Source organism: Cyprinus carpio, chromosome A3, assembly GCF_018340385.1.
Source record: "Cyprinus carpio isolate SPL01 chromosome A3, ASM1834038v1, whole genome shotgun sequence".
NCBI classification, from domain to species: Eukaryota; Metazoa; Chordata; class Actinopteri; order Cypriniformes; family Cyprinidae; genus Cyprinus; species Cyprinus carpio.
The window spans coordinates 17,549,509-17,569,755 of record NC_056574.1 but is presented as its reverse complement, the minus strand read 5'-3'; the positions used below and the strand labels follow the sequence as shown (position 1 = coordinate 17,569,755).

Genomic DNA, 20,247 nt, shown 5'->3' with positions numbered 1-20,247 from the left:
TGATGTATTTGATGTGTTTGTATAACACACACAAAACAGAATTTCATACTTTCAAAGATTTTCTGTGGAATTGGTTGTGAACATTTATAAAAGCCCTGGCAGGAAAATTCATACAAAAAGCATATTCATGAAAGCCTGGTGAGAGAGTTTTCTTCTGTGGCTGATCTTTTCAGGTTGCCTGTCAAGCTTTGACTTATTTTGAATCAAAAGACTATCGTTCAAAAGTCTGCCAATTATAGCCCTCTCTTAAAGCGGTGTAAACACATTCATTATGCAGTGGCATCTCTGCTCTTCAGAGGCACTATTCCCTACCTCAAATTCCTCACTGGATAAAACATATGTAGCCCTGGTGTTGTTCATAAAGCTGTCAATCAAATTTAGTGTTTAATTAAATTATTTCATCAAAGGAAGCTTATTTAGTAGTAAATAACATTATTGTTGCAGACATAATTTATACACTACCATTCAAAAGTTTGGGATTGGTAAATTGTTTTAATGTTTTTTGAAAGAAGTCTATTATGCTCACCAAGGCTGATTTAATTGATCAAAAAATACAGTAAAACAGCATTATTCTGATCTAATTTAAATAAATTGTTTTCTATTGTAATATATTTTAAAATGTAATTTATTCCTGAGATGGCAAAGCTGAATTTTCAGCATCATTACTCCAGTCTTCAGTGTCACATGATCCTTCAGAAATCATTCTAATATGATAAATTGCTGCAAAAGAAGCATTTTTTTTATCATTAATGTTGGAATTAATTAATTGCAACATAAAGTGAAGATAAGGCTAGAAAGCATGAAGCTCGTGATGTCAGAACGCAAGTCCGAATCAAGACTCAACCAATAGCAACGCATTAACAACGACGACTCAGATGGCAGATAAAAGTAAACGATAAATTAATGAGTGATCGTTACAAAAGTGCGCATTAAATACACTGAATACAGAAGCTCAAACATGTTTTACGCGCTAGAACAGATCTCAGTTTTTCTCGGAAACCCACTTAAATGGCTCTGTTTATGGTATGTCTATTTAAAATAATAAGAGATGAAGCCTCTCAAAGCAGAGTCGATACGTTTGCCGCTCCCCAGATAATCATCCAAAATGTCCAAATGAGAGGACTCTGAATTTCCTGAGATGGATTCTTCTCATCTGAAGAGAAAAGCGGCCTTGCACATAATTGACATAATTGTTTTGAAGAGGATTATTGTGGAAATTAGCTGTCTGAGAAGAGGGCTCTAACTAAATGTGGCGTCTATGTGGAGGCAATGTTGACCTCAGCATGGCATGTAAACAAGTGCTGCATCAACCGGGTTCAAACCAGCACGCTTCCTGCCTCCGCTGATGAAAAGGAATAGATGAAAACACAGAGGCTGATAGAAGCGGCAACTGTTAGGTAATAAAAAAAAAAAAAACTGAGAGTGTGACAGAGAAACAAGTTCTCACCTCCCTGCAGCGTGTACTCAGTGACAGGCTGACTGAAGACGCCCAGGCCTGCCCCGGTATACGCGGCCACCTGAATCTCATACTGGGTCCAGATGATGAGCTCTGTGATCAGGCAGTAGTTGATCTCAGGGCTGGTGATGTTCTTCTGCTGGTACTCTCCAGGGAGCCCGGCGAGCCGGTACCTGCATCAGGGCAATCGATGTCCAAACAGTGAGCGACAACGATTTTCTTCCAGGTCACTGTGCCATTAGAAGTTATCCCACAGGCTGTATAATTATTAGGCACACACTAGCTCTCTTTCAGGGAAGAAACTGTGTTAAACACACCACTGATGGGGGAATGCTATTAAAAACAGCAAAAATATTCACAACATACTCCACTGAGTAGGATAAGAGTGGTCAAACACTGCTAATGAAATGCATCCAAGCTCTTGCTACATAAGAGAACTGAGTGTCATTTAATTGGTTGATCTTTGTTGGGTGTAAAATAACTACAGTATAACTATAAATCAAAATAACATGCTAAAATTTAGAGTGGATACCTTGAAATAAATCAAACACATCATGACTTTTTACTGTGTTTGTCTTCACTGGCTAATCATATGCATACAGTGTGCTACCTTTCAAAAGTTTGGAATAATTATGATGTTTCTGAAAGTAGTCTCATATGCTCACCAAGGCTGCATTTATTTGATTAAAAATACAGTAAAACAGAAATATTGTGAAATATTATTACTATTTAAAATGATTGCTTGATGGCAAAGCTGAATTTTCTTCAGTCTTCAGTGTTACATGATCCATCAGAAATCAATCTAATAGGCTGATTTGAATCAGTACGAATCAGTCTGGCTCACTTAGTTAAACACCATTAATTTCAGTCATGTTAGACTTAAGATTAAAGAACTGGTCTGTGAAACTTAAATCAGTTTTTTTTTTTTGACAGGTTTTTCATACAAAGGCCCAGACAAACAGAATCAAAATAAAAAACTAGTGAGGATGAAAGCCAACTGTGGAGTCACCTCACGTCACCTTTGTCTGGGCAAAAGAGTTGCGCTTGAACACACCTCAGTGACTACAGTCAATGCTAACTTGCATGTACATTCTGCACCTGTGTGAAAGGAAATAACTAGCAGCAACAATCCGCAGTTCATTCAAAAAGGTCAATCGAAAAAGTTAGGATTGCAGATATTCAAACTGTAAACAAAGCTTTGTCATTTGCTTGCTGATGGCCCCCCGATGGCAATTCAATATGCTCAGTCTGACAAAAAAGCCATGCGGAACAAACTGCAAAAACTAAGCTGACATTGGCTTGGTGTGTCATGGCCCTAACAATGCGTAAAGACACATTCACAACAGAAATCTACGTGATAGATTTGCTATCACATAGACACGTCAAACAGTCCTTTTAAATCAGTTTGCTTATAAATGTGCTTGGCTACAACTGTACTAAAACAGCAGTGAAAGGTCAACTCCATTATCTAGATGGGATGACAAATGCAAACAAAACTGACATTGCTGGCCCCATAATAAGCTTCACTTTTTAATCAAAAGTGACTGCTAAATGAATAAACATGGCAGTCCACCCCAAAATGAAAATTTTGTCATTAATCATTTACCCCCATGTCGTTCCAAACCCGTAAAAGCTCCATTTGTCTTTGGAACACAATTTAAGATATTTTGGATGTGAACCTGGAGGTTTGAGACTGTCCCATAGACTGCCAAGTAAATAACAGTGTCAAGGTCCATAAAAGGTATGAAAGTCATTGTCAGAATACTCCATCTGCCATCAGACGTGCAATCTGGGTTATATGAAGCAACGGGAACACTTTTTGTAAGCGAAGAGACATGGAGAGACACAGAGGAGACCGTTGACAAAGGAATTACTGAAAAAAGTTATTTTTGTTTTCTTCACTTACAAAATGTGTCTGATGGCAGATTGAGTATTCTGACGACGACTTTCATACCTTTTTATGGACCCTGACACTATTATTTTCTTGGCAGTCTATGGGACAGTCACAGGCCTCCAGGTTTTCATCCAAAATATCTTAAATTGTGTTCCGAAGACGAAAGGAGCTTTTATGGGTTTGGAATGACATGGGGGTAAGTGATTAATGACAAAATTTTCATTTTGGGGTGGAGTGTCCCTTTAAAAAAGCAGATTTTTGTTCCATTAGTGGTACAAAATGGAATATCAAAAAGAATGGTAACACTTTACAATAAGATTCCATTTGATAACTTTAGGTTAACTACAGTATGTTAATTAACATTAACTAACAATAAAATTTCTTCTAAGAATTTATTAATCTTGGTAAATGTTCCTTTCAACACCTACTAATACATTATTAAAATTAAAAGTTGTATCTGTAAATATTATTTAATGCTAATATTTAGAGCTAACAAACAACAATGAACAGTTGTATTTTTATTAACTAACATTAATAAAGATTAATAAATACTCTAACAAATGTAATACTCATTGATAGTTATTATATTAACTAACTTTAAGCGACATTACTGTAAAGTGTTCAAATCTATTTCCCAAATACTTTCATTGGTCACAGAACCAGTTGGTGCCACCCCAAACCCATGCTATTGGTTGAGCCAGTGCTGCTTTGTTGGATAGCTCAAACAAACAATTTACATTTTTTCAAGGAAATAAACAAAAAAAATACAGAAAAACATAAATATAATGTCTACAATAACCATTCATTGGAAAAATGACTCAATAGAGAATCTTGGACTGAAGCCATAGTATTGTGGAAGTACCAGCAGTCATATTTCTGCACGTTTCATCAGTCAAGTTCTATTTGTGAAATGGTTTGTGTATGTCTCACCTGAGGACGTAGCCTCTCAAGACTCCATTGAGCTGAGGCTCTGGAGGGGGCTGCCACTGCACCATAATGGACTGGTTAGTTCTGCCGCTGGCTACGATGTTCTTGGGTGGAGCACTGGGCGGTTCCTCTCTCAGCATCAATCTGGGGAGAAAGCGTAAGAGGATTGTTAGCACAGGTACACACTTCACAGAGCACCAAAATATTGTTACATAACTGATTCATTGCTCCATTTTCTCTGGTGCGAATCGGGTTATTCGCCTCTCTCCGGGGCTCAGCAGTGTGAGCCGTGTAAGTGTAACCCTCTGGTCACAAGTCCATTTCCCAACCTGATGCACTGTGTCATATCTGCCTACTCCATCAATATCTCTTGTGCGGTTTCTTGGAAAAGTCTCGCTGTGCTTCAAGCACCTCACCGCTTTGATTTTGGAGGTCGCTGCTTACGTAGCAACTGGCTTGGGTGCATTCACAGCTGTACAAGAATGTGTTTGTCGGCTCAGCACTTTCAAGCTAAGCACTTCATTGAAATTTCAAGCTTTTGAATTACAAATAAACCAAGCATTTTTAAAGATAAGAGCATCTCATGGTTTGTTGTATGGTAGGCCACAGTATGCTGTGCATGTCTGCTGAAGGATTTGTCCCCAATGTGAGTGCTTTTTAAAAAAAGAAGGAACACGCTAAACAGCACTATTTCTGTTCAATCCTAAGAGGACAGAACATATTTTTTCCAGCTTATATTTTAGTTTATTCAAGGGTCTCAATTCTCATTTGTTGACTGAGACTTTGTGAGATTTTAAAAATGCAGAGGCTCTGGGCAAACATCAAAGTGCAAACAGACTTCAACATATTTCTCTCCAAAAATCTCTGAGACAGGAAAAAAGACATTGAAAGTCCTGTTGATGTCGATGTATTGGAATACAATACATGCATTCATATCGACACTATGTATTACTTTATTCAGAGTCCTTTATTTATTCTGGGACTGCCATTTGCAAAATGGGGAAATGTTTTACAACATATGTTTATAAAAGACCCCATTGGCCCCTCCTTACTAGATCTTACCACAACAAATTCGTAATGAAATAGTAAACAATTTTTTGTGGGAAATGCTAATGATTTTGTGGGCTCTGTGAACACTGGTAATGCCAAATATGTCATAATGTCTGGTCTCTAAAGGCTAGTTTGCTAACACACATAAATGGTTTTCTGTGAGCAATGCTTGGTTCATTCCACCTACAGAAAATGCATTTTCTTAATTAACAAAGTTTAAAAATGAATCAGTGTTGAATGCTTAATAATGCCCATAGATTCATCCTGTCCTTTGCGTTTCATGCTAATGGACAGTTAAATCTGCATTAAAGTTTAATAGGATCAGTGGGTCCTTTCAGATTTATTGTCAGAGTCTTCTTAAACCTCTGACCACACTTTGTTATTTCTTCCCAGAAGTCTATTTCATAATTAATGCCCTCTATAACCAATATCATGGAGCTTTTCTCAGACAGTGCTCTGTAAATCTGCCTAATGATGGCTGTAAGGAAAGACTGTGCGCTCCTCGCTGAAACAGAGCTGTATTTTTTTGCCATAGCCATGCGGTATTTATACATTTGTTTTACACACTTGCACTGTGCCACACACTATCAAACATCTGCTTCTGAACATAAACAACACAATGACCTTTTTTTTTTAAGCGGAGAAATTTTGTTTTTCTGAGAACTATTAGATAAACCATTTTCTAACATAATATTTACCCAGCATGAAATATTGCTAGTTTTAAACCCATCAGTTGTGTATGCCTCCCACCACCACCATTAAAAGGGTAATTTTGGCCTACCCCACTACGGAGGTCTCCACCTTCCTTTACTATATCTTACAATTGGACAACAATATCATAATTCAATTTCTGGGACATGTCTACATTTGCCAATAACTATGAATAACATTTGAGCGACAGCTTAATTTAGGCAATTACAAAAATTTTGAGTAAGTCTTTATATTACAATCTAATAACAGTAAATTATGCATAAGTGCTTTCAACTAACCCTAAACCAAACCATAATCCTAATCCTAAAACAACAGTAAGTACATGTTGTTAATTAATATTACTCACTAATAAACTTAATATTACACTGTAACAAGGACGCCTTAAAATAAATCCAAACTAATTTTGAATTGTATAAATGTTGTTTAATTTTGACACTCATTTAATGTTTACATCACACAAATCAGTATTTTAGACTGTATTTACATTTTTACTTTCAATGACTATTTGTTGAATAAACACCTTGTAACATTTTAAGAGTTAACTCTGTCCCTCAGGAAGTATCTTTTCTCTAAAGCAGGCATATTCAAATGGTGGACCGCGGTCCGGGTCCGAACCTCGGCTTGGTTCCAACTGGGCCGTAAGAAATAATGACAATGGTAGCACCATTTTACCATTTCTAAATAAAATGAGCAGCGCGTCAAAACAATGGAGCGGCCAAACATGCTTCATTCAAGCCCTTCCCGTGTGCGTTTAAAGATGCTTAAGCACCATTAAGAGCTGCAAATGACATGGTTACTTTAACAACAGAAGCAGAACCACAGCGAGCAGCAAAACAGATCTATACTTCGCAGAAAACAATGCTGCAAATATGATCATACTGTCAGTTTTGTGGACTTTAGTTTCCTTGTTTTACCCCGGTCTTAGTTCCTGTTGTCCTTATTTGGTCCTTCTTGTGCCTGTCCTTGTCATTTGAATTAGTCTCCAATTGTGTATCATTATCAGTTATCCTCCTCACCTGTCTGTCCCTCGCTATCAGCCCTATTTAGTTCTAGCCCATTCTGTTCTCCCTTGTCTGTTGTTAATTGTCATCCCTGATGTTCCTGTGTTCGTTGGTTCCTTGTTTCTTGAAACTCCATCGATGTATTCTCCAGCGTCTCCTTGTCCATTCCTGCCTGAGTGAACCGTGACGCATACATTGACCGTTCAAACTAGGTATGAGACTATATATATTTTTCATTTACATTTAGCATTATTAATCAGCATGTTAAATGCATATTAAAATAAACATTTCATTGTTATAATTGGGAAAATTACTTGTAGATGACAAGGAAAGACAACAAACTTTGAAATTATAGTTAAATTATATTTCTCTGATTTGATTATTATATACATTGTTTTTTGTTTTTAGTAGATACTTATTTTAAGCATATAATATAAAAATGGTCCAGACTTCAAGAGGAAAACTCTGAACCCCATCTATTTTCTGTCACATGCCCTTCTACCATGTCTAAAATAATAATAGCTTGATAAAACATCTGACCTATTCATAACTAATTGGACTCCACTGAATATATATATAAATATATATGGAAATGTAGACAACGGACCTCTTGGAACTTTAATTGAACACCTCAGCTCTAAAGAGTGTATCTTTAAACTGATTCAACAGCCCTCCGTGTATGGGTCACAATTTTGCAATTTTGCTATCGTAACGTATATCATATCTGAAATTGTTTTTTATTTATGAGTTAATCAGCAAGGGACTTCAAGGAACTTCTACAGTTTAACTTACATCAACATGGAAATGACACAGATGTGAAGCACAAACAACCAAAGCTCAGTTAATACAGGTACTTAACTGAAACACCTGCGAGCAATGAGCATTCCATTTGAAACATAACGTTTGCAATGAGTTTAAATTTGTAAGTATATTTAGAAGCAACAGTGTGCAGATTTTTTTTTTCACATAGTGAGTAATATATGCAGTCATGACATCAGATTCTCTCCTTCGAAAAATATGGAGTCTAAGATTCATTTAAAATTAAACGAAAAAGAATGTAAAACAACTAAACTAATTTCCTATGTTGAGTGAAAAATTACATTGAATAGTAATTTTTCAAAGAAATATGTCAAGTTAAGTAAACACTGAGAAATAACATCTACTGTATATAACATATAACAAGACAATATCAGTAATATGAGTCAAACATATTTAAATAATGGTAATATCATTAAAATACTGTTTTGTAATTGAAAGTGCAAATAAAAAGTTTTTACATCTGGCTGCCAGGTTTTTTTTTTTTTTTTTTTTTTTCACAAATTAACCAGGCATTCATGCAAAAGCTAATAAAGGCAGCAACAACAATGAGCATTCATGATGAAACTACTCATGATGATATGATGGCAGGTTATGAATTGCTTTTAGCCTTCTGCAAAAAAAAAAAAAAAAAAAAAAAAAGCCATTAAATGTGAAAAGTGAGCAAGTCTGAAACAGTTAAGCATTAATTGAGGTTAAACAAGAGTTAAGATTTTACAGCAGTTCTTTAAAGTTTAATGTATTCTCTCATCAGATTGTGCTGCACATTAACCTAGATGACATGAATATTTCTCAAAGACAAACTAACAAATATCACATTTATAGAGTGGGCTCAAAAGTCAAAAAGTTAAATGTCAATATTCACTTTTCCTGGAGAGGCATACAAACACTATAACACTATTTTGGAAGAACAGGTGCTGAGAAAAAACAGAAATCAGTGTTGGGAGAGAATAGATGTGAAGTCTGCAGAGAGATGATATTACTGCTCTGCGTACCTGACTGACTCACGCTGATTTCCCAGTTTTCTTTAAATGGGTTGCCCATTAACAGCTCTTTGCATTTACTAGAATGCTTTCATTATTCACACAAGCATAAAAAGAACGTCTTTTTCCACTGCAAAGCCAGATGCATAGTTACCTTGATCGTTCCACTTAAACTGAAAAGTCTTTTCAACTTTTTGTTTCCTGTAGCTTTCAGCTAATTCAGCATTGAGGAAGAGGTTTAAGCAGCTGGGTATCTCTGCAAAACCATTCTCAAAACTCAGCTAAATAAAAGTGATTAATTTTAAAGTGAGACATTGCTGTTGCGGGTGAGAAATGACACCACCTTCTTTTCACCTGAAACAGAAATGGCATGTTTTGCCACATCAGCAGCAGATAAAACTCTGAGGAGCTACTGGAAAAGAGGCGTCTGCCACCCACAGCTGAATCTTGCAATGATGGGCGGTTAACATGAGAATAAGCAGCTGCTGACAACCATGGCCTCCTACCTGTTGGTTTCGGTGCTGTATTGTCCCTTGCCCACCTGATTGACCGCGCAAACCCTGAACTGGTACGAGCGGGCCGGAGTGAGGCCCTTCACCATGGCTCCGGTCAGGGTGGGGTCCACATCAGGCAAATACACTCTCCAGGGAGAATCTAGTATACAAAGAGGAGCAGAACATTTATAAATATTTAAAAAATTACAAATGACATTATATATTGTTTACACATATTGTGGCGGGAGGAGCAAATGACAGAGACAGTGGGTGTGGCGTCAGGCCTCTGAGAGGCTTTTATTTAACAGAAAATAAAACAAAATCTCATGACATGCCGTGATGCTGCGCTGCGCTTCTCGTCCGGTGTGCGACCACCTTTAGTAGTAAACAGGCCTTTACTGCTATTGTACCAAAGACTTCTTTATGTAAATGAGCTCTGATGTGATAGGCTGACCAGTCTGCACGTGAAGTGAATCACACTTATATTAGTTATGGCTACATAGGCCTTTTTCATCATTAAGGCCCCTTTAACTAAAGATCTGCTGAGTGTAATCATTTCTGGAAATGTTATTAATGAAAGAAATCATACAGTATTATCAAACCTTGTTTTCTGTCTTCTAAAGACACGGTGGTCATGGTGGCATATATAAAATTACACAATTTGCATAATCAAGCATAATCACATGATACTTGTCAAGATATGTTTTACACAAATTAGTCATCCACTCATAATTACATAACATGCTTGAGTCTGGACTCCTCACAGCATTCAAGCTGGCCATTATTACTTAATGGCACTTAATGACCAGCCCATGTAGCTTCAGAAATTATACAACAGACTCCAAACAGCATTTGCAGCTAGATGAAGTTAAGATCAAAAGATATTAAAACAATCCTTTCATGAATAAATATCTCATGATTCTTAAGATAAGTACTACTCATTGCCTTTTGTGTCAGATCTTCTTAATGAGGAAGAAAATTACAGATTGAACTTGAAATTAGGGTTTTTGAGGGCAAAAAAGCAGTCAGAGAGAGAGAGCAGGTTTTTCTCACTTTCTCTGAAAGGTGTTTCTTATGGGACTTCCCATCCATATTACACTCTGCACCAGTAATCTTCACCTCCACTCCAACACATTCCTCACTGTCCTCTTCCAGCCCCGGAAGATCAATCTACTTTGGTGTTTTTTTTTCTGGTTCTGTAATACCACAGGCTTTTTCACCACTGGGTGACAGCAGCTGAAATCAACTCGTACATGTAGCATGCTGAGTGGTTGCTCTGGACTGGCCGAACATTCAGATGCATTATGGGTAGACGTGAATGAGGCACTGAGATCAGTAGATTCTTTAACACTACCGGTTCTGCTCTATTACTGCTTAAAAATAGTGCTACTGAGCAAATGGTTATACAGTGATCTCAGAAGTATTTGGACACCTTATTCACTCTTAAAATGATTTGATTTCAGAGCTATATCACTTTTCTAAACCACTTTTGGCTCAAATGTCTTTTGATCAAGTGGTGTCAAAGTGATTTTTAATGGATGCGAGAAGCTGAATTCAGAATACCATACTTGCATACTACTCATACTATTTTTGTCATTTAGAGCACATCAGTGGGGCTCCAGAAATAAAAATCCTATTCATTTTCTCCATAGGGGAACAGATTTTTAACAACAACTTTAAATAAACCTCTAAAAACAGACCTGCTATGAGCTATGAGATTGTTAATCAGTGGTATATGCTTTTGTTATTTTTTTTTTAAACAACAGTGTTTAACAACAGAATTTCTGGTTAAAAAATACATTACCCATGATTCTGCAGAGAAATCTCCACCAAACAATCGTGAGAAGCAAATCACGCCATAAGATCTCTTTAGTGCCCACCCACAACCATGAATCACTGCGAATGATGCAATCAAGTTTTTAAGTTGATAATGTCATTCAGCATGCTTCTTGGAATTATAGTTATTTCCTTCATTAAAGCTCATTAAGTTCACAGTCTTTTTATCTTTGTGGTCCAAAGATTGTATTTGATTCACTTCATAGCTAGTTAGTTTGCTTCATGGCTTTTATATATACTAAATCCCTATGGGAAAACTGACTGGAAAAAATACTTCTGGAACCAAGGCTGCTGAAAAAGTGGGTGGGCACAACAAGGGTTCTGTTCCCAATTCAACCTTAGTTCCTCTCAAATTCACACAGGTGTCCTAGCAAAGTGTAGATCACCACATTAACCACTGTTTGACAACCAGAAAGTGTTCAAAAAATGTAAAACCTAATAAATCTATTTTGTAAAGTGTTTTCATATTTTTCTTTACAATAAAAACCACTTGGTTTATCTTACTGTTCTCTGAAAGCTCCACCACATAATGCAATAGGGGGCTGTTTCCATCGAAGGGTCTCATCCAGGACAGATCCACGCTGCGGCTGTTGTTGGCGTTCAGGCTGGCCTGTAGGTTTCGAGGTGAGTGTGGCAGCTCTCTGAGGACAGAGGATAGCAAACACTCAAAATAAGGGCTGTTTCACCCTTCTCACACAAGTGCTGCATAAACAAAGCTAGCATACAGACTCTATACAGAAAGTGATATTATTATATTGGCGTTATTAAACTTATTTTTTAACAACTGCTATATACGTACAATCACATCTGAATATTGTACAACTAGCAACTAGATTTCTGGCCAGATGGAAATCAAACACAGGGTATTACAGAAGCACTACCAGATGTTCATTGTGGTTTGGGTCTGTTGATTATCATCTGTGGGACTGGCTCTCCCAGTAGGCCTCCTTGGCTCATTTTCAGATCTTCTCACATTTTCACTTCTACTGCCGGCTCCTCCATGTTCAAAAAGATTCCAAATTCAGCCCGAATCTCAGAGAAGGCGGGCATCCTTTTGCGTTTGTCTTGATTTTCTTCTTCACACTAGCTTTTTTTTTATTTTATTGATTACTTTATTAATCATTTCTGGGGAGGATAGGCTTCCTGCTGAGACCAGGCACCGAGCACCAACAGTTGCGCTTGAAAAGTTTGTTTTCTCTTCTAATTTAAACCCATGTAGAGAACCCGGCAACACTTAAGATTTCATCACTTTTCTGTGTTCTTTCTGACTAAGAAGGAAGATTATGCCATTTCTACAGGTGTAAAAAAATGTATGCTTTATCACCTGATGTTATCAAGCTATGATTTTACTATAATTAATAAAATATCTCTAGAAAATAGCTCTAATAAAATAAAATAAAGAAAAAAAAAACTATTATTTTAAAGTCTTTTTATGTAAATGTATATTGTAATAAGGAGGTTTGTCCATTAATATATTGTCCTTCACAGGTATTATTAGAAAACAAAGCAAAGACAATAAAAGATTTAATTTTCGAATTTTTAACATAGTAATATCAGACTACACTGGCCAAAAAAAGAAAGAAAAAGACCTCAGGATTAATGATTTGTTCAGATTGTTGGATCATCAGTGTTTAGTTGTAATGGTGTGGGCTGTGCTCGCTGGAAAAAGACAACGGATGGGTGACTTCAGCCACTGGGGAAAGTCCTCCTGACAACATGCCCGATTCCACACAACCATCTGATACCACCACGGCATCTTCTCCAGCTTAATGAGGAGCCAGAAAACCCACAAACAGATAATGAGTCTTAGTTCCACACAACATTAGCCTCATAAAATCTGCATAAAGTACACACACCCGCTGGTTACTGCCGTCTTCCAGCGGTTTATTTCTGGAGAGCTTCTGAGGGGATTTTATTCCCTCATCATATTGTGATACAGAGTCACAAGCAAAGGCTTTAGGTGTTCAAATGTTTATGCTACCAAGATTTGGCTTTTATTTCGGGTTTAAGGATTCGACTGGCAGACACGGATCAGAAATAGAGTTTCAAATAGCCGGGATGAAGAAAACTACACACTCAGAGACTGGTCAAAAGGTCAAAAAGCTTTTTAGGAGACAGTCAGGAGATTTTTTTTCTGGATGGAGAGTTAAAAAAAAGCATTCATAAACACTAGCAAACTAGCTACTTTAAAAACTAGGATTTGAAAGTCAGGGATTAAAGGCAAAGAACAGAGGAAAAACCTCTTTGATTAAATAAATGCTTACAATTAGCAGGCCGTTGATGAATATGAAAATTGTGTATAAGCAGATGGAATCCAGATGGAAAGGTTAGGCTGAAAAAGGTTACTGAGGAAAGGTCAGTCTACACGCTCCTGCTGAGAGCAGCAATCCACTCAAATAGTGTATGCAGATGCTGCAGTGGGTGAGCAAACATAACGTGGAAGAAAGCTAAAGAAAGATTCCAACATACATAACAAATATGTCAGTTGTGACACACAGACGGCATGCTGACTGATAAAACATGACCACAAACTTCAGTTTTGGAGGACTGCTTTTTATGTTTTTTCACTGTTGTTGTGCTGAATTTTTTTTAGCATAATCACACTGTACTCCACTGGAAATGCTGCTGTTACTGTATATATAAACCAAGAAGTTTCACTCATATTACTATGAATAGGAGAACCTACATCATATGGCAGATTAAGTCCCACTTTCCAAATAAAAGATGCAACATTTAATATGGGTTATGAAATGCATTTTTAAAAATTATTTTAGAATGTTACCTTAGGTGCACTTATAATCTTACTAAATTGATCATAATTTAGATATAAATGTCAATTTTATCATTTTAATTTAGCCCTGTGATTTGAATGCTGCGTTGGAAGGCGCGTGTCTGCTGTGAGACATCAATGTAAACGCCCACTGCTATGATTGGCTAACATCTTTGCATATTAAACAAGCGCTACAAATGGAACTCTCCCGAAAACTTGTACGGTCCCACTTTATATTAAGTGGCCTTAACTACTATGTACTTACATCAATAATTTATTATAATGTTATTTTTGTTTTTTTATTTTTTTGTGTATTTATTTTGGTGATATTTTGGTGGGATGTGGTTTGTTTTTTGTTTATTTTTGGTGATATGGGTAGGTTTAAGGGTGGGTTAAGGTGTAAGGGATGGGTCAACAGTTTAATTATTTACAGAAATTAATTCCAGATGTAAAATATTTGTCTGTGTTCAATCAAAGTCATACACAAAAGTCATCTACATCTGGGCCAGCATGAGGGTTACTAAATGATTAGAATTTTTTTGTTAGAACATTTCTGTACCGCGCTACTGAATGATTCTGTGCGTGCGCGATCTGTGCGAGATGTACGCACTACTGTCTGAAGCCTATGTGTGTGCGTTACAGTGCAGCAACGCATTAGATTTGAACGGCAGTTAATTTACCTCTACAATAAGCTGTTTAAAATGTGCATTATCCCATTACATTTCGAGCATCCAAATGCTATAATCACGCATTTCTTGTGGAGTGCTTTCATAGTATGCATTTATTTGTAATTTTAACTGTTTGGAAACGAAACATAAATATGGACTTCTTATCCTGTTGCGCCCTCTATAGGACCAGCGTCTAGTCGACGTCAAGCTTAAAGCGTCATGGCAGAGCATTAAAGTCGACTAATCGACAAGTAGACTAGTCTGTGCAACCCTTATTGCCCACTAGGTGGAAATCATACGACACCTCTCCTCAACAAGCTTGATGATGCCTATCTATAGCAGAAAACATGTGGGATGAGCTACATGACAAAGCTGAATACTTAGGGTTTGAGGTTTTGGAGAGCCAGCATATTTTTCGCTCTTCAGTTACGTCCTCACACTTCAAAGCCGGCTTGTGAAAAATGATGCGCAATACGCATCTGGAAGGTGACACACATCCATCAGCACAGCGCGTTAGTCAGCCTAATGCTCGGAGATGAAGGAAAGCAGAGTCACTCACATGACCTCCAGACGGGCTGCCTTGGAGTCGTTGCCGGCCTGAGAGATGACGTCACAGGTATAGTCCCCAATGTCCCCGGACCAGGTTTGACTGATATGCAAGGAGCCCTCCTGCAGGCTGATACGCCCCCCTCTGGTCTGGCTCACTAACTCCTCATCCTTTTTCCACACGTACCTGCCAAGTGAAGGAGACGAGGAGCAGAAGAGAACTCTATCACAGTCAAGCTGACACAGGGGGAGCGCAGGAAACAGCACTGGCTCATTACGCTGATATCCAGCATATTAGCGCTGAATTAACTGTACAGCACTACGGATCGTGCTTTGAATCAACTTCAAGGCCTGTGGGCTGACACTTTGAATTAACATTACAATCAAACCGAGTGTGGAGCCCTGGGCTCTGATGTTGAGAGGAGAGGAGGAAGCGGCGCGGCTCGTTTATCATCACCCACCTCACTGCCACACGCGGGTCGTGGGTGGCACCGCACTCCAGAATGGCCATGGTCCCCTTAATGACACGTCTGTCCATGGGAGGCCTGGATATGGACGTGCGACCTGGAGCAATCACAACACTGTTAATTCTGGACTAGTTCAACATTTCCAAGAACCAAACAGCTACGCTTCACTGTTTAACAGCCCCTTCACACATCAACAGCCGAGTGCATTTCCCTCCCGCTGAGACAATGCCAGGACTTCACATGCTCTGATCAGTGTGTAATAACAAGTCTGGATGCTGTAGATATCACCTGGCTAAGCTGCGCTAAGAAGCTGTTTTTCATGGAACAGCTTGTCAGGCTCTGCTCTGATTTTACTTATTTATTCATTTAGGAAAAGAAGTTTGATGTGAGTTTTGCCTTTGTCCAGTCCTCCAGAACCGCACATTTCTACTGAATTAATGGTGGTCAGTTAGCAGGCATGTTATTTTTCCTGTCCATCTGAAATAAAATTATATGTTTCAATTGATCATAACAGATCATTTTTAATGTGATGTTTTAAACACAATCAGTATGTTTAAATGCGCAGTTAAGGCAGTTTAAATTTGAATCAGTGATTGTTAATGCATCTATTCAGACCAACACAAACATTTGTATGCCATCAATGGAACAATTTTTTTTGGAGAGATGTTCTAATCTCTTTTCCATCAAAACAAAAACAGCATTGCACCAGGCTTGTTTGTGGACATATGGAAGTTACATAGCTACATATGGAAGCTTGTTTCTGCCATTGAATAAAAATATACAAAATGTAACTGCAACTTTTTATCTCACAATTCTGACTTACTTTATTTATTAATTATTATTATTATAATTTTGTTTTGCAATTTCAAGTTGATGTTTTGTAATTGTGAGTTAAAATTTAGTTTATATAGTTTTTAAAGCATGCCTAATTTTGGGGACGAAAGGATCTGTCTGTATCACAAAATGCATATTTTGTTCAAGAAATATTTTGGGACATTCAATTTCATATTCATATTAATGCATGGAATCACATATTACATTCACAAAATTAATATTTTGTTCACGACATGCATTTCTTTTACAAAATTAGGCAGGTGCAGGCCGGGATTGGCCATGGTGCACTGGGAAAAAATGATTTAGCCCACTGCCACACTCATTTTCAGTCCTTCAGTTATGGCTAAACTCAAAATTGCCAGATATAAACTTGTAATTGTGACAAATAAAGTCAGAACTGTGAGAAAAAAAAAATCACAATTACCTTTTTAATTTTTATATTTTGTGGCAGAAATGGGCTTCCATAGATACGTCATCTTTCCTCTCTCAAGTCAGTGAAAAATCAAATTGGTCAGATTAAGTGTGTTTCTCTTACTCCATACGGTGAGGGAGGCGTTGGCATTGATCACTCCCTCTGAGTTAGCGGCGTAGCAGGTGTACATCCCCGTGTCCTGCAGCACCACCGGTTGAATCTGCAGACCGCCGGACTCCAGCAGGGTGAAACGCGGAATCTGCACAGAACCGCTGGCGAGGATCTGAGTATCTGATGTGCATACATATGTAGACAAACACACACACAAACACAAACCTGTTACCTCAATATCTCGCATCTACTTCCATATAAGGAATTAATAGAACATCACTGTGCATGGAGTAAGAGATGATTTTATTACAAGCTTAAAGTTTTCCCAGAGGAAAATCCTTCTGAAACTGCCTGCAGAGCTCTCTACCTTGTTAGGGGCCACTATTATATATGCCACTTCATAATTGAGAATGCTATGGAAACGACTTCATGAATATACCCAAAACAGTTGTAGAATATAATGGAAGTTTTTTTTTTTTTTTTTTTTTTTTTTTACTCTTGCATGAAATTATCTTTTGTGTCGCCAATCGGCTGCAACAAAGACATCTTAATGGCTTCCTGTGAAACACAAAACACACAACCTCATACATCAATTTATGCCTCTGCCGCAGTAACAAAGTGGCAAGCAGGCCTGCGATCTGGCTGTGATCAGTAAAATATAGCACTAGTACACGTAACAAAACAGCAGGGCAGAGATAAACCCATGTTAATACTGACATTCCATCTGCACACTGACGCTCTGTTCAAAGACCTAGCTAACTGCCTGCAGAGTAGTCAACTTAATAATGCTGCCTCCTAATAAATCTCATTTTGATTTTGTTACAGACAAAATTAAAATTCATTAATTACTGCAAAGTATTGTAAAGACTTTTACATTGCTACAAAATATTTCTATTCTAAAACAAAAGCTTTTCTATTTAATAAAAATCATGAAAAACGTACCAGTTTCCACAAAACATTAAGCAGCACAAGTGTTTTCGACTGATATTTAAGAAATGTTTTTTGAGCAGCAAATCAGTATATAAACTTATATATTACCTTGCAATTGCGAGTTATAAATTCAGAATTGTGAGATATGAACTCACAATTGTGAGTTATAAAGTCAAAATTGTGAGTTATAAAGTACATCACAGGAATAAATTACATTTTAAAATATATTCAAATAGAAAACAGTTATTTTAAACTGTACTAATATTTCACAAAATGGATTTCACACATTTGTTTGCTGTATTTTGATATTATAATTGATGAGCATGAGAGACTTCTTTCAAGAACATAAAAAAATAAAAAAAACTTACAGAACCCAAACTTCTAAACATGAGTGTATTTTATGCAAATAAGGCAATCCTAGAATGGACTCTGATGAACTCAATATATAAAAAAAAATATTCAAGATTATAAATAATTATAATGTTAATTCTAAATGAAGTTAATTTAATTTATTGCTGGAAAAAAAAACAGAGCTTAGACATGGTTTATATGGAAGCTCATTTCCACCACTAAATAAAAAATTGCGAGTTATAAAGTCAGAATGACGAGATATAAACTTACAATTGTGAGTTATAAAGTCAAAATTGAGAGATATAAACTGCGTTATAATGTGAAAATTGCGAGTTATAAAGTCAGAATTACGAGATATAAACTCACAATTGCGAGTTATAAAATCAAAACAGTTATAAAGTCAAAATTGCGAGATATAAACTTGCAATTGCCAGTTATAAAGTCAGAATTGTGTTGTAAAGTCAAAATTGTGAGTTATAAAGTCAAAATTGTGAGATATAAACTCGCAATTGCGAGTTATAAAGTCAGAATTGTGAGCTATAAAGTCAAAATTGTGAGATATAAACTCGCAATTGCGAGTTATAAAGTCAGAATTGTGAGCTATAAAGTCAAAATTGCGAGATATAAACTCGCAATTTTGAGTTATAAAGTCAAAATTTTGAATTATAAAGTCAAAACTGAGAGATATAAACTGAGTTATAAAGTCAAAATTGCAAGTTATAAAGTCTGAATTACGAGATATGAACTCACAATTCTGAGAAAAAAAGTCTGAATTGTGAGATAAAAAGTCACTATTACCTTGTTTTTTTTTATTTAGTGGCAGAAATGGGCTTCCATAGATTTAGGCCTCACTCATTAGTGAATTATAAATGTAAATGCTAAAATCAAACATCACTTTGCACTAGCATTACCTTTCTTCCAGATAATGGCAGTTTTAGGGGCCCCGGACACCTGACAGGTGAACGAGGCCACCGCTCCGTCTGTGACAGTGATGTCGACCGGTGCCGCTGTGAAGGCCGGAGCCATACCTGCAAAACACACAGTCACAGTTTTTCATCAGGACGAGAATGCCACATCCGTTCAGTGGCCCCTCATTCACGCTTAATGCAGTCCGCCCACACTCCCCCACAGAAACACGCAAATTATTACAAGAGGCCAAACACCAGCCAGTAAATTGTATCAAAACAATGTTATGTCCATCAAAACACTACTGATGCTTTTTATTACGATGCGGGACATGTCTGCAAATTTGTGTTTCAAATCGGAGACGGTAAACAACTGGCATGAATCTAATTATACTGTTCTGATTGGGTGCCCAATGTGGCATTGTGGAGTTGCTGGGTCATTTTTAATAAGCAGATATGTGCAAATGAACAGGTATTTCCATTTGGAAAAGTAAAACATATTGCTGTTTGAGAGCAAAAGATTGCTGTTTGGATGCATTGTTGAATATGTGCCATAATCATTTGGAACAGTAGAGACAGAAATCTAAAACCCATTACAGCTTGCTTTGCAATTGCTTTACATAATTTTTATCACATGAATACTGATGCCACAGTAAGGCTGGGCAGTATAACCAAAATGTAATATTATGCTATAAGCAATTATATATATATATATATATTTTTTTATATTGTGTTATGATGAATTATTAAGGCTGGGCAGTATAACCATATAGATATACAGTAATATACAATTATATATATATATATATACACACACACACAATCACAGTAACAGTATATAATCACAGTCTTATTGTTTTTTAAAGATTTAATTTTTTGAGTTTACCTGCAAAATATTCATAACCTCAGGCATAACCTCAAAAAGTCATAACCTCAAAAAGCTTTTACCGTAGTACATTACCATAGTAAACTAATACATTTTTGGCTTTGCACATAACAGACACTATATGCATGTCTTTTCTGACTTGTTCGGTTGGTCTCCGGTACATAATTGCACTTGCAATACAGAGTGCTATAAAAGACAT

The 20,247-nt window shown here is 36.9% G+C and overlaps 1 protein-coding gene across 6 annotated transcripts in view; it reads right to left on the bottom strand.

The window, feature by feature from the left end:
• The window catches only part of LOC109087162 (protein sidekick-1-like), a 290,401-nt gene that overhangs the window by 55,646 nt on the left and 214,508 nt on the right, over positions 1–20,247 (bottom strand). For all 6 annotated transcript variants that reach the window (XM_042721155.1, XM_042721162.1, XM_042721169.1 and 3 more), the window contains 8 exons: positions 19,169–19,285; positions 16,989–17,156; positions 15,614–15,716; positions 15,166–15,339; positions 11,673–11,809; positions 9,345–9,492; positions 4,281–4,421; positions 1,448–1,629 (listed from right to left, as the gene is read on the bottom strand). In XM_042721155.1, coding sequence (XP_042577089.1) covers positions 1,448–1,629; positions 4,281–4,421; positions 9,345–9,492; positions 11,673–11,809; positions 15,166–15,339; positions 15,614–15,716; positions 16,989–17,156; positions 19,169–19,285 — 1,170 coding nt within the window. The remainder of the gene's footprint in view (positions 1–1,447; positions 1,630–4,280; positions 4,422–9,344; positions 9,493–11,672; positions 11,810–15,165; positions 15,340–15,613; positions 15,717–16,988; positions 17,157–19,168; positions 19,286–20,247) is intronic.